A 20,792-nucleotide genomic window follows, 5' to 3' on the forward strand; every position below is an offset into this window, starting at 1 on the left:
CAGAAAATACGGCAGGCAAATGGACAGGGAATGAAACAGCGATATCTAACGGTCAAATTGAGTAAATGTGATTGAATATCATTGGTTTAGTTATCAAATTTAAGCCTATGCCAGAACTTTTCCTTTCTCTATATTCATTGCACTTTTACTCTACATTTCTTTTTGAAAATTTCTTCACCTTCACTACATTTAAAAGGAAATCTGATCTATGTAAATGTAAGTGTCCCACTTGCATTGTTGAAGTGTTTAAGTAAGGCCTTTAAATCAGCCTGGTGTAATAATCTGGTGTATCAGGCAGGATATTTTTACAATATACCTGTCATGAATGAAATCCAGCTCATTGTCAGTTAACTTTCCAAACCGTTATCTGGCTGTTGCTGGAGTCCGCCTCCTCGTGTCCTCAGGCTGAGGAGAGTTAGCAGGAATCCTCCAACAAGACCTGACAGAGACCAAGAATCCAACCTCACCCTCCCAACCACAGCCTCTCAGTGTGGTACAAAGACAAAGACTAGAGCTCAGAGGGGGAAAAGTTGCGTTTTAAGTGCTAAGCAAGCAACTTTATGCAGTGACACACGAGGTTTGAAGATACGCCATACAGCATAACCCTCATACGTGTCTGTATTTGAATGAAACGCCGCTGCCAACGTACTGAAAACACATTCAAAGATGCAAATTGACTTGTTGGATTAAAATGTAAAATATGTGACCACATGGATTTGTGTAAACACGCCTGACGCACGCAGAGACAGAGCAAGAATTCACTTTGTTCCATTGCAACATTGTATTTCATCAATTCAATTCTTCTCAACACTTAGATAATAATTAGGGTTGGTACTATTTAATTCAGCTTCTTAACTACCTGATGACCAGAGTATCTTGGATTTTTATGCCTCTGCGTTGATGATTGTTAGAGGAATAATGTTTTCAGGCTATCAGTCCTAACATACAGAACATCCATCCATCCATCAGTATGCAATTATATCTACAAAACAAGTGAGGGATTTTCTCCAAATTTTACCATGGTGTTCCCAAAGGCACAAGGATGAAACATTAGATTTTGGATGTTAAAAGCAAATCGGTTGTTTAGGTCATTGGGCCTCATGTTCACCCCTTGCTCATTTGTTTAATATCTCAGAAGCTTTTGGGGGACCTTTGGTAGAACCTTACACATTCACTCTGATTAAATGGAAAAACTGATAGGATTTTTGAGGTCAAAAGTGGAAGGCCAAGTCCACTGGGCCTCATGTTCATCCCTTGAAAGTGAATACAATATGTCAAAGGCACTTCCAGGGAATTACTCTAAACTTTGCTCTGATGTCCACCCAGGGATCAAGGGTGACATTTTTCTGATTTTGAAGGTTAAAAACCAAACAAACATCTAGCCACTGGGCCTCATGTTAATACCTTGCCTGTAAATTCAATATCTCAGGAATGCTTAAGGGATCTTTCTTCAAACTTTGCAAAAATTTCTTCTCTGATTCAATAAAGTCCAAACGTCAAAGGCCAGGGCCAAATGGGCCTCATTTCTATCCATAAAAAATGTCAAATATTTATGGCATTGGGCCTCATGTTCATTCCTTGCTTTTGAATACATCTAATGGATGCTTCGAGGGAAACTTTACCATGATGATCATTCTGATACAAGTATAAAATTATAAGATTTTGGATGATGAAAGCATTTTCTTTAAACTTAGCTCAGATATCCACTCTGATTTAAGGATGAACTGATCAGATTTTGGAGGTCAAAAATTAAGGTTAAGGTTGCTGGTTTTTATGTTTATCCCTTTTGTGAAACTATACCTCAAGGACATCAAAGGGATTTTATTAAACTTTGCTAAGATGTCTATTCTGACTTAATGTCAAAATGTTAGGATTTTGAAGGTTATAGGACAAAGGCCATTTGACCTTATGTTCATCCCTTGCTTGTTAATATTTTAGGTTCACTTTAAGGGAATTTATTAAGAATTTGCACAGATGTCCACTCTGATTCAGGAATGAAATTAACAGATTTTGGAGGTCAAAAATTAAGGTTAAGGTCTTTGGGCCTCATGTTCATCCATTACCTATAAAATCAAAATCAAAAACACTTTGAGGGGTTTTCTTCAAACTTTGCTTAAATTCCAACTCTGATTCAATGAAAAACTTATAGGATTTCAGTGGTAATAACTCAAAGGCCAAGGCCATTGGGCCTCATATTCATCTCTTGCATGTGAAAAAGATGTCTCAAGGCAATGACAATTTAATGAATTTTCTTCAAATTTTGCATGAATGACCACTCAGACTTAAGTAGGACTGATTCAGTTTTGGAGGTTTAAAACCAAGGCTGAGATTACTGGGCCTCATGTTCATCCTTTGCTTGAAATTCAATATTGTAAGAAGGTATCAAGCAATATTCCTCAAACTGAGCAGACACTTCCACTCTAAAAAAGTGAAAAACTCTGAGGATTTTAGAGGTTGTAGGAGAAGACCCAAGTCATCTGGCGTCATGTTCATCTCCTGCAAGTGTGTCTGATATTTAAAGGATGCTTTGAAGGAGTTTCTTTAAATTTTGCTTATTTGTCCACCATGACTCAAGGATGAACTGTCCAGATTTTGGACATGAAAAATAAGGTTTAGGTCACTGGGCCTCATGTTAATCTGTTGCTTGTAAATACAATATCTCTAGTATGCTTTGAGGGATTTTTTTCAAACTTTGCTTAGATGTCCACTGTGACTCAAGGATGAACTGGATAGATACTGACAGATGTTGTAATATATACCTGCCAGTAGTTATCTGAAGTCTAAATACTCAATGCCCAGCTTTTTTAGTTAACATGTGGTTCACTTTAAGTCCATATTATGAAACTAAACTGCACCTACATGTAGCAGAAAAATGCATTTTAGCATATATGACAAGTCCTTTCATAGCCAATATATGCACATTAATATGACATCAGGGTAATTCAGTGTTTATAACCATCCACATAAATTAACCTGATTACATGAGAAATAAACCCGATAAACCCAGAGCTTTCAGATAATTTAGCCCTTAAATTAGAAGCATTTCCAACATCTTTTTAACTGGCTCTAAATCAGTGCTTGAGTTTAAATTGAAGACACAGTTTTTGTTGTAATATATTACCCCCTTTAATGAAAAAGCACTTTTCAATACAAAACCAGCATTTCTCTGTACACAGTAGCCCACAAGAAATATTCACATGCAGTACAAATAAGGCAAAATGTCAGACACGTTTATGAGTTCATCCACATCACAATCCCATTAAATATACAGTAAATATATTAGCCAAAGTCAAACTTCTTGCTGCATTATTTCATTTATCATTGCAGACTTTTATATACAAATACCCTCATCCATTCACACGTATACTATTCACACTTTCACACATATATACAAGCATCTCCCCTTTCCCCTTCTCTTCAGCTTAAAGTCCATCAGTAAACGCATCCTTCACTCTCCTCCCTGAGATTGTTTTTTCAGCATTATTTCCTTTACTGATCACCTGATCCTGACGTATCATCGCTGTCCCCACCCTGAGGAGACCCAGGCGTCGATCCTCCCACCGACCCGCCCTCTCTGACTCCTCCCGTTTTCCTGGCGGCCTTCCCCTTCAGCAGGTGGCTGTTGGGGTGAAGCGAGTGCAGGTGGACGAGCAGATCGTCCTGCGTCCCTGCCGTGTGGCCGCACTCCTCGCAGACGTACAGCTTGTTGCGCCGCTCCTTGTAGGCGTATTTCAGGGTGATGCTGTGGATCTTCTTCATGTGGGACTCCAGGGAGCAGCGCTGGGTGAACGCCTTCTCACAGAGAGTGCACTTGTAAGGACGGACACCTGGATGAAAATATGAAAAAATTTCTTGTTTGTAAATGAGTGTTATCCTGAGACACCCTGCTGACATTTACGTCCATGCTGGGTAATTAGAGTAGTAGTATGACAAAAAGAGGGAGAAAAGCTGTTGAAAAGGTGCTGCTAGCTTTTAGCTTGTGGCCTACAAATCCAAGATGCTGTGTCCAGTGAAACTGCTGGTCTTGCTAATGAATTGGTCCAAGTTTGCCATGCAGTTAGAGGCAACAGTGCCTTTTTAACCGCTTTTCTCCCTCACTCTGGAATAAATATGCTTTTAAAGGAAACTGCGATGCAATTATTGTACACTCCAGTGTTTGGGAAAGGCAGAATCTTTCAAATGAAACCTTGGATGAACATTCTGTCAACCACATTCATTACAGGCCGACCAGAGCACCAATAGGCAGCCATTATCTTTGTTCACTATCAGTGGAGCCAGTTAGTGAATTGAGCCCCTACTGAAGCCGATCAGGAGAAGAGTTAAAACTGTGCAAGATGGATCAACCTGATGACAGACACTGATCTAGTCAGTCCATTGACTTTGCAAGGTTAGAGTTATGCTAATCAGCAGATAAACTTTGTGGATAAAACTGTGTGGTACTAGTACGACTGAAACGACAACTCAGTTCAAGATAACAAGTGACCAGCAGGGGTGGATGGATGTAAGAAAGCCATGCTTTTTCCTGTTTTCATTTGCTTTTGAACAGTTACAAACAAGGCTGGACTGGCAATGCACTTTGATTCGTCTTTGCACTGATACTCTGAGAATCCGCTGGTATTTTTCTTATCTTAAATTTTGGGAGGGAATTATTTTATGTGTTTTGTTGAATGCTGTCTTATGTCTGCAGCATGGGTGAAGAGCCCAGCACAAATTTCTTACTTGCAAGACAATAATCAGCTGACCTTTTCTTATCTTATCTTAGGCTTGCTGACAGAGTACCACAGCGCACACTGGTTAAAGGCATATGTCCAATATTTTTCTTTATTCAAAGAAAAATGTCTAGGAAAACATGAAACAATGAAATGGAATCCTTTCCTGGCATTAGCAACAGGTGTAAACTTTAAATTGTTTCCTTGACAAAACTGATTACAAAGCTAGTTTAAAGGGATATTTCAGTATTTTTGTATGAGGTATCTAGCAGAAGTGGCATTACCCTCCAGCGTTTTTAGTGAGCATTGCTCCTTTAAGAAGGATTCGCTGGTTGTACCCATAGACCGTAGAAAGAATTGGACAAACCCCGTGTGACGTCAGCTGTCTGCTTACAATAGGCGGACTCAAACAGCTCCTGAAGCTAATCCGCGGTGGCTTCCATATTGCTGTCTCAACCAAACTTTGGATCAACCTAACGGCCTGCCCACTAAGCTCGACTAAATTCGTAAATTTAGTAATTTAGTAAATTTGTACTAAATTCCACTGAGAAACTGTACTCATCTCTTACGTTGTATAGCCTAGCTGCAACCAGCGAGTCCTTCTTAAAGGTACAGTGCTCACTGAAATCACTGGAGGCTAATGCAGCAACTACTTACAGGTACCTTATATGACTCAATCCCAAAAATACTGAAATATCCCTTCAAGTGCCAAGCAAGTTATTTTGGTTGGCCTGTAAGAGAAAAGTGAGCAAGATGCTGTTCCAAAAGTTGAGTGCTGCAAAAAACCTTTAATCACATTGGTTTGATATTGAAAATGAAAGCTACAGGTGCAAGAAACATCAGCTGCGGACACAGACCCTAATGCATGAGCATCTACATGGCAAACCAATCCGGATGAAGGCCTCCCTTACCACCCTGGTTTTAAGTCTGAGCTATCAGATATCAAATCTTCTTTGAAGTACATCCACACAAAGCATTATGGGTTACCACTTGGTGCCCAAATCGGGCGATATTTCCAGGAATAAGTCTTACCTGTATGCGTGCGGACGTGTCTCTTGAGGTCGAAGGTGTCGTTGAAGCCTTTTCCACAGAAGGTGCACGGGTGTCTTTTGGTCTCGTTGTGACATTTGACGTGTCGGTTTAACATCCGCTGGTACTGGAAGGTCTTCTGACAAACCTACACAGCAACAACACAGTCCAGTTAGGGAACCTTTACTTACCGTCATACAGGGGCTAGGGATGTAACAATTGCTTAATTTAAAGTCTAAAAAATATGGACAGTTTATGAAAAATATACTGTATACGACACTACTCGTATTGGCTTCTCTTCACTGACACCAATGGCTAAAGCAGTCACACTTATTTTTTATTACCTACTGTACAACCTGAAAATGTAAGCCTGTAACTTAAATTTAGACAGAAAAATAAGGAAATTAAGCATTCTGAGTCAAAAATGGAGTCAAGTTTTGTGAGCGTACCTGGCACACAAATGCCGCTTTCCCCCCAGGCCCTGTTGAACTCGGACTTTCACCTGTTGATCTGGTCGCCATGGAGACAGCTTCAGCTTGGGGGGTAGGGGCTGTTGTTGTTGTCAGGGAGACTGGGATCACGGTGGTTTGTAGGGTTACTAATGGAGGGGAGGGGATGGGAGGAAGGGAGAGAGGAAGACGAGAGGGGGTGGACGGTAGCTCCCCTGTTGTAACCTGTAGGAAGAGAGCAGAACGTGATTAGTGACGATTATAAGGGGGTGTTTTTCCTAAAACAAGTTCAACAAGTAGCCCCGGCATCTGAAACAGCCCACTAGGTCCTGGGCAATCAATATGCAGTGAGCTGGATCAGGCCCAGGAAAGGCACCAGGTGCTGGTAAAAGTGCAGCTGCCGGTCCCATATCAAACAGCAAACCCTTCCAGTCCTCATCTCAGCATTGGCACACGGTCTTGCCAACTATACCCAAAGATGTGCTAAAGAGAAGTTGTCACAAAGGGGTCCAGCTGACACCTCTGGGCATAAGTCAACATCTAGGCCTCACAAGAGTAGAGTAGGACCTGGAGGACCATGGACTGAAAGACTCAGACTTTCATCCATATGCTCAGATCCCAGGAATGCTCAGCATCTGTCCAACTAAGGAATTTAGCCTAGCATCTCTTCAATATGTGACCACTCACCCATCCTCAGAGGTGTGCAACCTGAGCTCTATTCTAGACTCTATTTTGTCTTTCCAGTCCAACATTACATCAGTCCACCTTTTTCCAAAAATATCTCAAGGCTCAGACTGGCCAAAACCACAATCGTTCATCACCTCTGGTTAGGACCACTGTAATGGAGTCCAACGGAGACCAAGGAAAAGCTCTGGACAGGCTCCAATAGGTCCAAAACTCAACTTCACAAGGCCCTGATAGCACATCATCCCAGCCCTGATCCACTCTTTTTGGCCCCACATAAAGTGCAAGGTCCTACAGCAACGGCCTGCCCTCTGTTTCCAACACCAGAATACATACATATGAAGACAGAGCCTTTACGATACAGACGCTACCTTCTGAAACATCCTACCCACAGATATCTGCAATGCTCCTTCTGCTCAACAAGGCCTACAATCCCTCCTAAATCTGCCACCCAAAACATGTCATCTGCCTTTTTGTAAAGCTTCCTTTGCTCCTATTAAAGACTACTGCAAATACACTCCATTTAAGCCCCACTTCTTCAGTCCCTGTTTGTTTCCTCACCTTGATTTTCGACCTGATGTACGTGGAGCCGCTTGGCGTCCTCCTCCTCACCTCCGATCTCTCCTGTGTTGTATTCGCTGGGCTCTGCGGTCGGCCCAGCATGGTGCTGGACGGCAGCTCGGCGTGCGTTTGCAGGTCAGTCAGGGAGTTCCTAGTGAGGCAGAGCGGTGTCGTCTCTGCGGGGCTGGCTTCAGCCTCCATCATCAGGGTGGATGGAGGGAAGATGGAGACTGGAGGAAGAGAGAGATATATCAGTCTAAGTCCAATGCATTTAGAGGGGATTTTTAAGGCTGCAAGAAAAACAACTGCATCATCTGCATATAGGGTTAGTTTTGCTGTCTTAGTTGGCCTTTAACTGGTTTTTGATGCATTTTATCTCACCCTAATTGCAAGGATCTCCATGCAAAGTAAAAACCGGTACAACTGATCACCCAGTGAGTTTGTCTTTGGTCTGCAGAGATGCATATCACACTTGTTGCATTGGTAAATCTTCCAAAAAATGAATGCAAATACATGTTTTCCTCTGCATGTTTCACTTTATTCATTTAAGTTAATGTAATTTAAGTCAAGACAATAAAATAGACAAGAGTAGAGGTTAAACTTGAGAAAAAGAGGAGAACAAGGGGAGCTGAGGCAAAGATTAGAGGATTTCCCAATGAGCAGCCAGCCTGCCCGGCTTCATATTTGCACAATCTCTCAATTAGCAAACACGCAGAGTCAAATAAGTGTATGTAGACACGAGCATGGGTGTGGGTGTGCACATGTCTGGACTATTGTTTAATGTGGTTTATTTTGCACGCACACACATGCCCTACATACACATCCACACCACATTTACCATTGCAGTTGGACTCGTCCAACCAGACGGTCTTGCAGCACCAGCTCTGTACCTTCCTCAAACAATCCAACTCCGCAGGGGTGGATGCCTGACTGTCTCTGCATTCATACGAGCAAACTACAACGACACAACGCTCACTCACACCAAAACTGACACGGAGATGTAGGGACAGAGGAGCCTTTAAGGCCATGGATAGATTACTGGACAGGATGGAAGGTCTAAGGGGTCACAGGGCAATTAGACCTAAAAAAATGGTTTGGAGAGACTGACAGTTGTTGGTGGTGGTTTAACCGACTCAGTGTGACACTAAATAGTCTAATGGAGCAATAAATTTAATGAGCAGACAACAGCAGTACCAGCAAGTCACAAAACAACAAACAGGACAAATAAGGCATTAAGTTTATAAAATGAGACCAAAATGACACTCAAAGTAATCAACAGTAGTGCTGAACCATTTGAGAAAATCATCAAATTGCATTTTCCTCCAATATTGTGACTGCAACTTGATATGCGATTTTTTCTTCCTTATCTCAAGCATTTTCTAAAAGACATGAGCTAACTATATTATAAAAACACAAGACTAGTTTAACAAGGGCTGAACAACTTTGAAAAAATATCTAGTTGTGATGATTTTGACTTGCACTGCAAACTGAATATGAAATGTTATATTGAAGGGAGTGATATTTTATGAAACTTTCATATATAATAAAAAAAATGTACAAAAATGAAGAAAGTAGGATTTTTTCGTAGACTATTTCAAAAATTGGCACTTAAATTATTGAATGACATGTAATATAAACATCTCTGGTGCATAAAAACAGTTTTAAACTGCTATTTTGATACAAATGTCTGGTTAAATAATACACCTCCTTTGATTTGGAAATTGCAGCAGGCCATATTGCAATTTAATTGGATTTTTGGTTAAATGCCCAGCCATAATTAATAGAAACAAAAATTAACTACAAAGAAACACAAAGTGTTGAGGCGTTAAAAGGTAACTGCAAAGGTAGATTTTTTAAAAGTGCTTGAAAAGGGCAAAAACACAATGTACAAAAAAATTTCTAAAATTTGCGTCCAGATAGAGATTTAAAAAAAAGAAAAAGCAAAAAGCAACACAAGTTAAAAACACAGAATCAGAATTTTTTTTTAAAAAGGGATAAAAATGTCATCACAACGACAAAGTAACCAACAAGAAAATAAAAAGCCAATGCAAAGATACATCACGTCTAAAAGTGGAAAAAGAAATAGTATCATAGAGACAAAAATAACCAAAGAGGTTTACAGCTTAATCACAAAAAGTACAGAAATGGACAAAAATTACGACTTAAATAAGGGTGTCAAAAACTGACACCATGGAGACAAAAGAACCATAAAAAATAATACAAAGTAACCACAAAGACATGAAGAAGGTGTCCAAAAATGGCATCACAAAAAGAATGCAACAAAAAATGAACTGCAAAAATAAAGTGTCGAAGATAGGATAAAAAAGACATCAAAGAGAAAAGAAAAGGAACTAGAAAAAAACACAAAACAACAAAACAGCATCCAAAAACATCAAATGTCTAAAATGGAATTAAATGGTATCAAAGAGGCAAAAAAAAAAAATCTAAAAAATTAAGTTAATAAGTAAACCACAAAGGACACAAAAAGAGACAAAATACCCCCCAGAAAAGAAGTGACAAAATAGAGTTGCTGGAGAAAAAAATTGGAGATGCAATTTTTTTTTTAATTCTGAGATGACAGAATTCTGACTTTAATTTCAACATTTTGACTTTTTTCTCAGAATTGGAAAATATTGCGTATCAGTTGTTTTTTTTTTCAGTGGCCCTAATCCTCTTCCATACAAAACACCCAGAAAATATATTTTTTAAGTAACCAAAAAGAGAAAAAAAAAACAAAAAACAGTCCAAAAGGGATACAACTGAGATGACAAAGATGAAGACAAAGTAACTAAAAGAGATACAAGATTACCACAATGACAGAAAAAAGAGACAAAAGGGGCCTCATAGAGACACTAAAACAACCAAAAAAAGGTCCAAAGTTAAAAGATTAAAGGTTTTTAATTAAAAAAAAGGATTTTAATGACATCACAAAGACAAAGTAACCAAAACTAGAATGGGCGTCTGAGGCGGCAGACCCACGCCTAAGCAGTGCCACTGAGGAACTCACGCTCCCATTGATTACGATGGTGTTCAAAATTTCGAAGTCCAACAAAAATCGAACGGGTGCACGGATCATCACCAAAATCTAATCGATTCTTCCCTGTCACTATCCCAATATTCCCTGAAAGTTTGGTGAAGATCCGACTTTCCGTTCTCGAGTTAGCTTGTACACAAACAAAAAAAAACAAAGATATGGAACCCTTTACACAACCCCCTGCCGATTTCATCGACGTGGGTAATAAGATTCAGGTTAACAACAAAGATAAAAGAATTTTCTAATGTACGATATAAACGACTTCAAAAAGACAAGGGTTACAGGGTTAGCACAAATTAAAGACAAAGCGTTTAAAAAATGACACTAAAGAGACACAAAAACAACCAAAAAGACGTAGAAAGTTAAGGGATCAAAGGTTTTTAATTAAAAAGGGATTTAAATGACATCAGAAAGATAGAGTAATCGAAATAAGACACGAAGTAACAACAAAGCAGACATGAAGATTTAAAGGATAAAAATGACATCAAACAGATAAAGGTTACAGGGTTAGCACAAATTAAAGACAAAATGTTTTAAGAAAAAAATGACACTTAAGAGACACAAAACAACCAAAAAAGATTAAAGAACGTAACCATAAAGACATGAAAAGTGTCTAAAAAAGGATGGAAATGACATCACAAAGAGAAAGAACCAAAAGGAGACACTAATTAACCACAAAGTGTCCAATAACAACCAAAAACAACTTAATTTTGATTCAATTGAACCAAAAAGAGACACAAAGTGTTCAAAAAGTCTAAAAGCAACACAAAAAACAGCCAAAAGAAATTAAAAGCACTATAAAAAAATCACAATATGTACTTAAATGGGTAAAAACAGAAGTGGCAGAATTGTTGGGACACTAAACAACCAAAAAGTGATACAAAGTAACCACCAAGAAACCCCACATGTACTGTATGTAATGGGATAAAAATGTCATCACAAAGACAGAGTAACCATCAAAAGATACAGAAAGTGTCCAAAATTTAAGAACAGCTTCAAAATAACCAAAATTGTTACAACCTAGTAAAAGATAGTGTGAAAAGGTGCAACTGCAATTTGACCAAAGCTTGACAGAAGGAGCCACAAAGAAGAATGTCTAAGAAGGATAACGGTGCCTGAGGACCCGCTGCCTCACATCCATGTCTGTTTTAAAGCCTCTCTGAGTGTATGAGTGTGTCAGGTAGCCCACAGGCCGGTCTGAGCCGTGCTCAGTAGAAACAATGAATCAGTTGACTGTGAGGAGCCTCGATCAGATAAAAGGCAAATGAAGATGTAAATGAAGCTCCGGGGTGAGCAGACATGCAGACAGCAGAGTTAACGGTGCACGGACGGCTTCATCAGCTGCTTTATGTCATATTTGGTAAAGAGACGCCGCTCACACAGACACATGGAGCATTAATGATGTGACTCTTCATCTTCCTCTTTATCAGGAGTCATTCTAGATAATTCAGCCTGACTGGCTTTATTCCTCACATTAAACCATTCCTAATCATCCCAGTGCTCTGATAGTCTCTGTGGTGACGGCTATTTACTGGACATTTAATCTGATCTGTATTGTTTGTTCACCCCTCCTTCTCCCTCTGCACTGAATAAAGTGTGTGCTTTAATTAGCGTGTTTGTGTTTGGGGGAGGGGATTATAATACTCTATGGTTTTAATGTTGGCGGTAGAGGCCGAGCTGTGTCACTTTTAATGCATTATTTTTATCCGTTCAGTTTGTGGCAGAGAGGAGATGGAGCCAACAGTGGAGATAACTTTGTCAAACATGGTGTGTGTTTGCTCAGGGCGGTCTGTCTGCAGCAGGAGGCTGTCAGGAGGGTCCGTTACATTTCCTCCCATCCAATAAACATTAACCTCCAGCGGCCTGAGGAAACCCTCCATCGTATCAGTGGAGGATGGATCTGCGTCTGCAGCCTCGCTGTGAACACGCTCAGTAACATTTGTTTAATTCATGCAAAATCAAAAGAGCACAAACAAGAGTTTCAGTCTGCACAGGCTGTCAGACATTACTGAAGCACTCCAGGATGAGGAGTTTTACCTGCTGGGTTCTGTTTAAACATCCATACTACAGCACTTTAGTGCAGGGGTTCTCAACGTAGGGGTCAGGGCCCCCTTGGGGGTTGTGAGACACTGAGAGGGGCCCCCCAAATGCCTTAAAAATAACTATGAATATTTTTCAAATTACATTTTTGCTATTTACACCACATTTGCCAAATTTTAACCAATTTCCATCACTTTTTCCCACCCCTTTTGTCAATTTTAACACACTTCTGCCACTTAAAACTAACTTTGTCCATTTTAAACCCTTTACACAACCTTTTTACTCCTGTTTTCTCACTTCTAATCAACTTTCCACCTATTCTTGCCTCTTTTGACCCATTATTGCCACTTTTAGCCACTATTAACACCCATTTTAAAGACATTTCACTACTTGCTATACCCATGTTTGCCATTTAACCCATCTCTGCCTATTTTTCTGCCTTAGTTAACCCATTTTCTTCCAGTTTAAACCAATTTATCATCCCATTTTACCAAATTTTTCACCCATTTTTGCCACTTAAAACCAATTTTGTCCATTTTAAACCCTTTACACAACATTTTCCTCCTGTTTTCTCACTTCTAAACCCCTTTCTACCTATTTTGACCCGTTACTGCCACTATTAGCCACTATTTATGCCCATTTTAAGCACATTTCACTGTTTGCCATTTAACCCATTTCTACCTATTTTTCTGCCTTAGTCAACCCATTTTTTCAGTTCAAACCAATTTATCATCCAATTTTACCAAATTTTTCACCCATTTTTGCCACTTAAAACCAATTTTGTCCATTTTAAACCCTTTACACAACCTTTTTCTCCTGTTTTCTCACTTCTAAACCATTTTCCACCAATTTTGCCTCTTTTGACCCATTATTGCCACTATTAGCCACTATTTACGCCCATTAAACCAATTTATCATCACAGTTCACTATTTGTTATACCCAGGTTTGCCATTTAACCCATCTCTACTTATTATTCTGCCTTACTTAACCCATTTTTTTCAGTTTAAACCAATTTACAATCACATTTCACCAAATTTTTCACCCATTTTTGCCACTTCAAACCCATTATGGACACTTTTTTTTATCCCTATTACCACACTCTGTGCTCGTTTTTGCCACTTCAGCCCAGTTTTGACATTTTTTTGCTTATTTTTGCCACTTCTAATTTTTCCATTTTTAACCCATTTCTGCTACTTTCAAAATCACATTTCACTACCTTTTCCATAATTTTTTTGCCATTTTAACCCATTTTAATTCAATTTTAAAGAAAATGGATTTACATTTTTAAGAAGGCTATTTACAACAGCACAAAAGAATAAGACATGTATTTGTTTATTTGACAAGAGTGGTTATAATTCAGGTTAAATATAAAATATGGATTTCACAGTTTAACTTTACAATGGACCATGATTTTGCCGACCTCCATGGGCCCCAGATAGCCCTCCAATTGTTCCCCCTTATGGACGGCCTTGTCTGCACCACCTTCAAGTGCAGTGGGGGTCCCCGGTGTCTGGCACCTATATTTGAGGGTTGCAAGCTGAAAAGGTTGAGAACCACTGCTTTAATGGATGAGCTTTGGCAGTTTAAGAGGCTCATTTTAGCACCTGTTATCATAGCATGGCTACATGACTAACACAGATTATTTTATTTTACTTTGAAAGAATTATCCTCTCTGTTTTAGGGATGCACAATGTTGGATTTGTGCACTTTATTTATTTGCACATGAGACCTACATTTTATTGTGAAATTGATGCCTCTGTCACAGGGAAAGAGTAAAGTGAAGAATGTGCTGGGTACGGTTGATAAATTGTTTATACTGCACATATGTATGGCTGATATATTGGCTACACATTTCTGCAGAAATTTTCATATCTGCTGATAAGAATATTGTGCCAATAATATCGTGCATCCCTTCCTTGTTTGCATGCACGGCACATTTGCTCATGTCTGGGACATACAAGTGCATTTTAATAAATTAGAATATCTTTAAAAAAGCTGACCCACCCATAGATTTAAAGGTTTTTTTCTTGTAATTCTGATGACTATTGCTTACAGATAATGAAAAACCAAAACTCAGTGTGTCAGAAAATTAGAATAATGTGAAAATGTCAATATTGGAGAGTCATGGTGTCAGCTAATAAACTCAAAACACCGACAAAGGTTTCCTGAGTCTTTAAATGGTCTCTCAGTCTGGATCAGCAGCCTACACAACCATGGGGAAGCTTGTTCTGGTTAAGAAAAACATTTATAAACACGGAAAGGAGGATTTCTGTAAACCATTCTAAAAAACTAAACACTGGAATGTTTGCATAATGTGCATAAAATCTCTGCTGCTGCAAAAAATAAATGCATTAAACTAGGGTTGTCCCGACCAGCATTTTTGGCCTCCGAACGTGATCTGACTTTTTAATATTGAATATCTGCCGATACCGAGTCCCGATACAATACTCATAATTACCTAGATTAGAGTTTTAATAGTTTTTGTTTTCAAAATTAACTGAACAGAATAACTACTAGAGGTCTCAGTTTTAGTCCATTTAACTCAGTACAGCCAACATTGTTGTAAAACCCATAAAATCACAGTTCTGCTCAAAATGGTGTATTAGCTCTGTTTCGCTTTAATAATCTGTCAATAAATAAATAAAGTTCAATATTAACACGACTGTATTAGTACAACAAAAACTGAAGTCAAAACTGTTTAACTTAAATAGGATCAACCATACAGATTCAAAACAACAATCCTGATTCAAATGTTGCAGCTTTAATCAGAGAAATGAACCAAAACATTAACACTGCAATAAAACCCAAATATCAAATACAAGCAGTCATGTTAGTACAGTGCAGCTGGAGCTGCCACATCACATTCCCCCCCCTCACTTTTGTTTCTTTACCCACTGTTACTTTAAAATGAAGCGTAGCTTCTTGTTCAGGAACATTCTCGATGACCTGCTTTACATGCTCGGCTGTGTGAGACCCACTAAACTGGCGTGCATGAAATACTGCACGCTTTAACTCAAAGGTGGAGGACTGTGCAGTGAGGCTCAGCAGTGGCATGGGGCAAACATCACAGCTCTAAATGTAGTGAAGCTAACGGCAGTGAAGCTGCCTGTTGCTATAGTGACGTCACCGTGTTCCGCTGCATGTTTAGTTCTGAGACGATGGATCAAATTTGTCGTGTTAACTGCTGCTACCACCTCGTGAAACGGTCTTTTTACAGATGCTCCAAGAGGCCACTGGACTCACGTTTGAAGTTCTTCCACACTGCTGACATTTGAAACACAGGAATGCTAATGTTGCTGCTGCTACTGGTGCGTTTACAGCCTGCTGTAAATTGTGCTCCGTCTACAACAGCTGACGTAAATGACTGGCGGATCAAATTGCCGATCTCCGATCAATTAAAAACGCTTACATTGGCTCTGATTCGGGTCATCCCTGCATTAAACTGGTATTCTGACACATTTCAAGTTAAAGAAACATTGCAACTTATGCCATTTGTAAATTTCAGAAAGCAATATTTCCCAGCCCTACTAGCCCTGCACTACTGTGCTGCCCATGTTAGGAATTCAGGTCAAATAAACAACTGCAAAACATTAATTTATTCACAAATGAAGAGTTCACTTTGCCTTAACTTTGAACCCATAAAGGTGTAAAAATGCAGCTGAGTTTGATGTCCTTAAAGTATCAACCCTTTGCAATCCTGCACTATTTATCAAAGTTATTAACAGTTTAATATAAGAAGGTAAACATGCTTCCATTCACGTGTCTACAGCCTTTATTAGCTGAGATAGTAGAGCTCAGAAAAGCTCATTTCCTTTGTTTAGTGCTGTTTAATTCATGATCTGTTTGATCAGATGTTTGATGCTTTTATATGCTGTCAATAAAGTCATAGCTTCTTAGATTTTTAAACCACTTTAATAAAAGTTAAAACGCCAAATCCATTCAAGTTCACTCTGTGAAGTTTGATTCAAAGATGGTTTTAAGATTGATTTTGTTTCTGCCTGATACTAAAGTCAGTTTATTATAACACACATAGAGAAACCTGCATGTAGGCCGTCTGAGAGAGCGATGCGTGATAATAGACCAGTGATACTCAATGTGTGGCTCTGGAGTCACATGTGGCTCTTTTAAGTCTTAATCTTAACTACTATTCCACACGAAAACCTGAAAAAGGAAAATATTTGCCCATTTTTACAATTTTTTGCCACTTTTCACCCATTTAAGCCACCTTTTGTCATTACATACCACTTTTTTACTACCTTTTGCCCATTTTGCCATTTCTTTTTGCCACTTTTCCCAATCTTTTGCTCCTTTTTCACCATTTTGTTGCCATTTTTTGCCCATTTATGCTATATTTTGCGATTAAATACTCCTTTTTTCCCATTTTTTCCCATTTTTGAAACTTCTTTTTCCTACCTTTTTTAAAAATTTGTGCCACTTTTATTTCATTTTTGCACATGTTCACCATTTTTGCCACTTTTTGTCCAATTAAACAACTTTTTGCAATTAAATACCACTTGTTTCCTTTTTTCCTATTTTTGCCTCCTCTTTTTGCCACTTTTCGCCCATCTAAGCTGCCTTTTGCCATTAAATACCACTAGTTTCTATTTTTCTGTCAATTTTTGCCACTTCTTTTAGCCACTTTTATCCCATTTTTGCCCTTTTCACCATTTTTTGCCCATGTAAGCATCTTTTTGCAATTATATACCACTTGTTTCCTATTTTTTGCCTGTTTTTGCCACTCTTGACTGCTTTCTGCCCATTTTAGTGACTTTTTGTTCTATTTTTGCCTTGTTTTTGCTGCTATTGGAGCATTTTCACTACCTGTAACTCATTTATTTGTAACTTCTCACCCATTTTTGCGACTCTTTGACCGTTTTTGTCATCTTTAACTTATTTTTATTGCTACTTCAAGCCTTTTTTGCCACTTTTCACCACTTAGATCGTGGCTCTTGCAAAGGTATTTTTCAACAATTAGGCTCTTTGGTTGAGCAGGGTTGAGTAACACTGTTTTAGACTCTTGTTTTGTTGTGTTTTCCTTCTCCATGAGGGTTACACCAGGTTAATCTGGCCCTCATCGGCCTCTCCAAACAGGCCTGGTTGCATGTTTTGTGGTTCAGGCGATAAAAATAAACTCCAACTGTCCAACCTGACGGTGTTCATCACCAGGTCTGTTTCTGAGGCCAATTATCATACCTCTGAGAGTGTCAGTGTGTGTCCTCCCCTCACAGTAAAACACACGTTAGGCAGGTACGTCAAGTAACGGCACATACCTGAAACAGGAGCAGAAACCGTTGCTGGGAGTGTTAACTCCGCGTAATTACGCACCGGTGCTCAGATTTAAGCTTAGAGATACGTTCTCACGATAATCTATTAACGTTAATTCAGATCTTTCGGAGAGGAAACATGTCCAAATTTTAACTTTATGACGCAGAGAAAGAGCTTGTTGTGGTTTGTGTGCGTAATTCTCCAAACACGAGCAAAGCGTCCTTAAACGGTTCATTTTACGCGTTTTAACCGTCAACTAATCAGCATTGGTTCCGTTTGTGCTGGTGTGAAGCAGCAAAGAGGATGCAGAAGTCAATGATTAAAAGTTAACGGTGATGAGAAGTGGGAGAGGAAAAGGGGGGGATGGTTGGAGAGAGAGAGAAGAGAGAGGGTGTAGTCCGTTAGTTGTTATCTGATACCGACAGGGTCTTACAATCAAAACTGCGCCGGTGGCAACAATGGGGACTGTTCTCAATAAGAGGTGGGCTCCCTCCACTTGTCATTTAAATGCAAAGATGCAAAGCGTCAATTTGACAGCCAAACAGCAGCTCCAAACAGGGAAAAGAAGCCTTCATTTGAGAGTTGATCCACTTTTTAACACAGGATCTTAAAAAGACATACATTTAAACACCTTTGGGTGATTAAAATAGCTTCATTATGGCTAAAAACTGTGCCAAAATCTCAACCGAAGACGAAAAATACACCAAATCCCTTCCTCAGTAGGCCTAGGAATAAGTAGGGCTACATAACAACATTATGGTGAAGCCTCAAGGAAGAAAGCTGCAATCTAGGGTTGAAGGTCGACATGGGTAAAGCAACGGGCCTTTCTGATAACTCCTAAGGCCTTTACGCACGATGAAGTGGCAATCATCATAAAGATATGGACACACAAAGGCAAAAAAATGCTGAAATGTTAGTTTTATGTAGGATTTCCGTGTGAAAAAACCTACCAAAGTTGGATAAATGTGCGTAAAAGTTCATTTGGACATAAAGTTAACTGTATAGCTGCGTTAAAAAGACAAAAAATGTGACAAAAGTGCTTAAATAAATGCGTAAACCTACTGTTTTGTGCTTGATGTTATGTTTTAAGTTAGATATTTTTGTGTACATATGTACTAAATTTTGATAAAAGTGCGTAAAAACGCAAACTAAACGATACACTTGCGTAAAAGACAAGAATAGCTTTAAAAGTATATGGATAAATGCGCAAAATACAGATTTTAGTGTTGAAATTTGATGTTTTAGGGGAGAATTTTATCACATTTAATGTTTAAATTAATTTAAATTGGATACATGTATGTAAAAAGTTATTTTCAGAGCAAGCCAAACCGTAAAAGAGCGTAAAAAGTCAGAAATACGCAGTTTCAGCCCTTGCGCAGGGACTATTTTCTCTCCCCGTGGCCCGCTGTGTTTCCCGTTATTCGGTGTCCCTGGGCAGCTGCCCCGTTACAATCACAACCCGACCCCCTCCCCATCCGCCACTCTGACATTCCTCCTCTATCAAGACAAACATTAAATCAAATATCCGTGCGTAAAAAGCGCCAAAAGACGCGTCAAACCCCGCCAAAGTCTCCACAGAGGTGGCTTTTCTCGCATATTTACGACAAATATGGCTCATCGCAGCAGCGTGGACTCACCTGGGATGTAGACGTCGCCTCGTTCATGATCTGGGAGTTCACTCCAGTTCCGCTTTCCCGGCGAAACGTTCGCCTTTTTCACCAGAAAGGCCCTCGGCATGCTCAATTAATAGCAAGTCCCTCTTAATTCACAGAAAAGCTTCTTCTAGAACCCGGGAGAAAAGTTACAAAAGCAGGAAACTCCAAATATGGAAGAAAAAATGGAAGGTGTCAGTCCCCTCTTCTTCCTTCTCGCACCTTTCTTCTTGTTTCGTAAGCTTCTCCTGCTTTAATTCTCTTTAACTCTTTCTCCAAAGCTGGTTTCCTTGGCAGCTCTGACGTTAACAGAGAAAAAAACACCTTCGGTGAAAGGACAGGTGAGTCTGCCCAGGTGTGCAGCCCGGCCAGGTAAAGTCGTAGATTCTCCAGCAGCGCTCTGAAATAACGGGAGAGTGGGTGTGAGGACCGAAAACACGGCGGATTGTATCCTGATCACGCACACATACAAGGAGTCGGCAGAGGTGGGTCAAAAAGCAGCACAGGTACTCATTTGAAAAGCAGGAAACAGGCGCCACCGCGCATGCGCGTCAGAAATAACGGTGACAACAAACTCAGAGGCAGCCTGGGTTAGGCCTCTGTATACCTGCTGAACCGGTTTACCCCTCCTTCCTCCCTCTTTCTCCATTCCGCTTTAAGGTGTGGACGCATGGCGAGAAGAAGAAACTTTTAGGGGAAAAGAGAGCGGATTACGGAGGCCCTGAAGGGCAACAGCGAGAAAACAGTTCAGTCAGTGCAATAATGTAAGTGTAATAATATTAGATGAAACTCATAAACATTGGTAAATGTAGGGTTAATACATAAAAACATTCAATAAACATTTCACAACAGAAAAAAGTTACGGAATATAAAATACTTTACAAAGAAAAAGAAACATATGACAGGAAACATTTGTGTAAAAATATTTTACACACAAAAAAAGACTTTAAAAGCTACACAGTTATTCTGAAACAATGATGGTGCATGAAATGCAAAAGCATTTTATATGATGTAAAAATATTTAACACTACACAAAAACAATTCACATGATAATCAAATATTCAGTAAAGCACAAAAACATTTATAGAATCATTCAGAACAGAAAACCCGCTGAACAAAAAATCACTTTACAAATTCTCTTTAAACACAAAAGCAGTTAGAGACTATATAAGTATGTCTACTTCAGCTTATACAAGAAACAAATCACAGAAAAACATTTAATGACTTAAGAAATAATTTTTACCAAAAAAAAAGTTAAAAAACACACAATAGCATAAAAGTTTTAACAAATAAATTCTGCAAAATAAAAGAAAATGCTTGAAACACAAAATCATTTATAGAAAGACTTTAAAGAACATAAAAAATGCTA

General features: G+C 39.1%; 1 protein-coding gene across 1 annotated transcript; it reads right to left on the reverse strand.

The window, feature by feature from the left end:
* Positions 1–3,126: 3,126 nt before the first annotated feature.
* On the reverse strand, positions 3,127–19,940 carry ovol1a (ovo-like zinc finger 1a). Its single transcript, XM_041779848.1, has 5 exons — positions 19,409–19,940; positions 7,433–7,662; positions 6,188–6,412; positions 5,742–5,886; positions 3,127–3,827 (listed from the first exon to the last, which is right to left on the reverse strand). The coding sequence occupies exons 1-5, from the start codon at positions 19,506–19,508 to the stop codon at positions 3,490–3,492; spliced, it is 1,038 nt and encodes a 345-aa protein (XP_041635782.1). The 5' UTR covers positions 19,509–19,940; the 3' UTR covers positions 3,127–3,489.
* Positions 19,941–20,792: the final 852 nt, after the last annotated feature.

Source organism: Cheilinus undulatus, linkage group 22, assembly GCF_018320785.1.
Source record: "Cheilinus undulatus linkage group 22, ASM1832078v1, whole genome shotgun sequence".
Taxonomy (NCBI): Eukaryota; Metazoa; Chordata; class Actinopteri; order Labriformes; family Labridae; genus Cheilinus; species Cheilinus undulatus.

Bases quoted from the DNA above. Each gene is read 5' to 3' on its own strand.
- ovol1a (XM_041779848.1), bottom strand. From the start codon at position 19,508: ATGCCGAGGGCCTTTCTGGTGAAAAAGGCGAACGTTTCGCCGGGAAAG. The intron at 7,663-19,408 runs GTGAGTCCACGC...CTCTTCCTCCAG, and splicing joins AGGCGACGTCTACATCCCAG to TCTCCATCTTCCCTCCATCC. The intron at 3,828-5,741 runs GTAAGACTTATT...ATTTTCATCCAG, and splicing joins ACACGTCCGCACGCATACAG to GTGTCCGTCCTTACAAGTGC.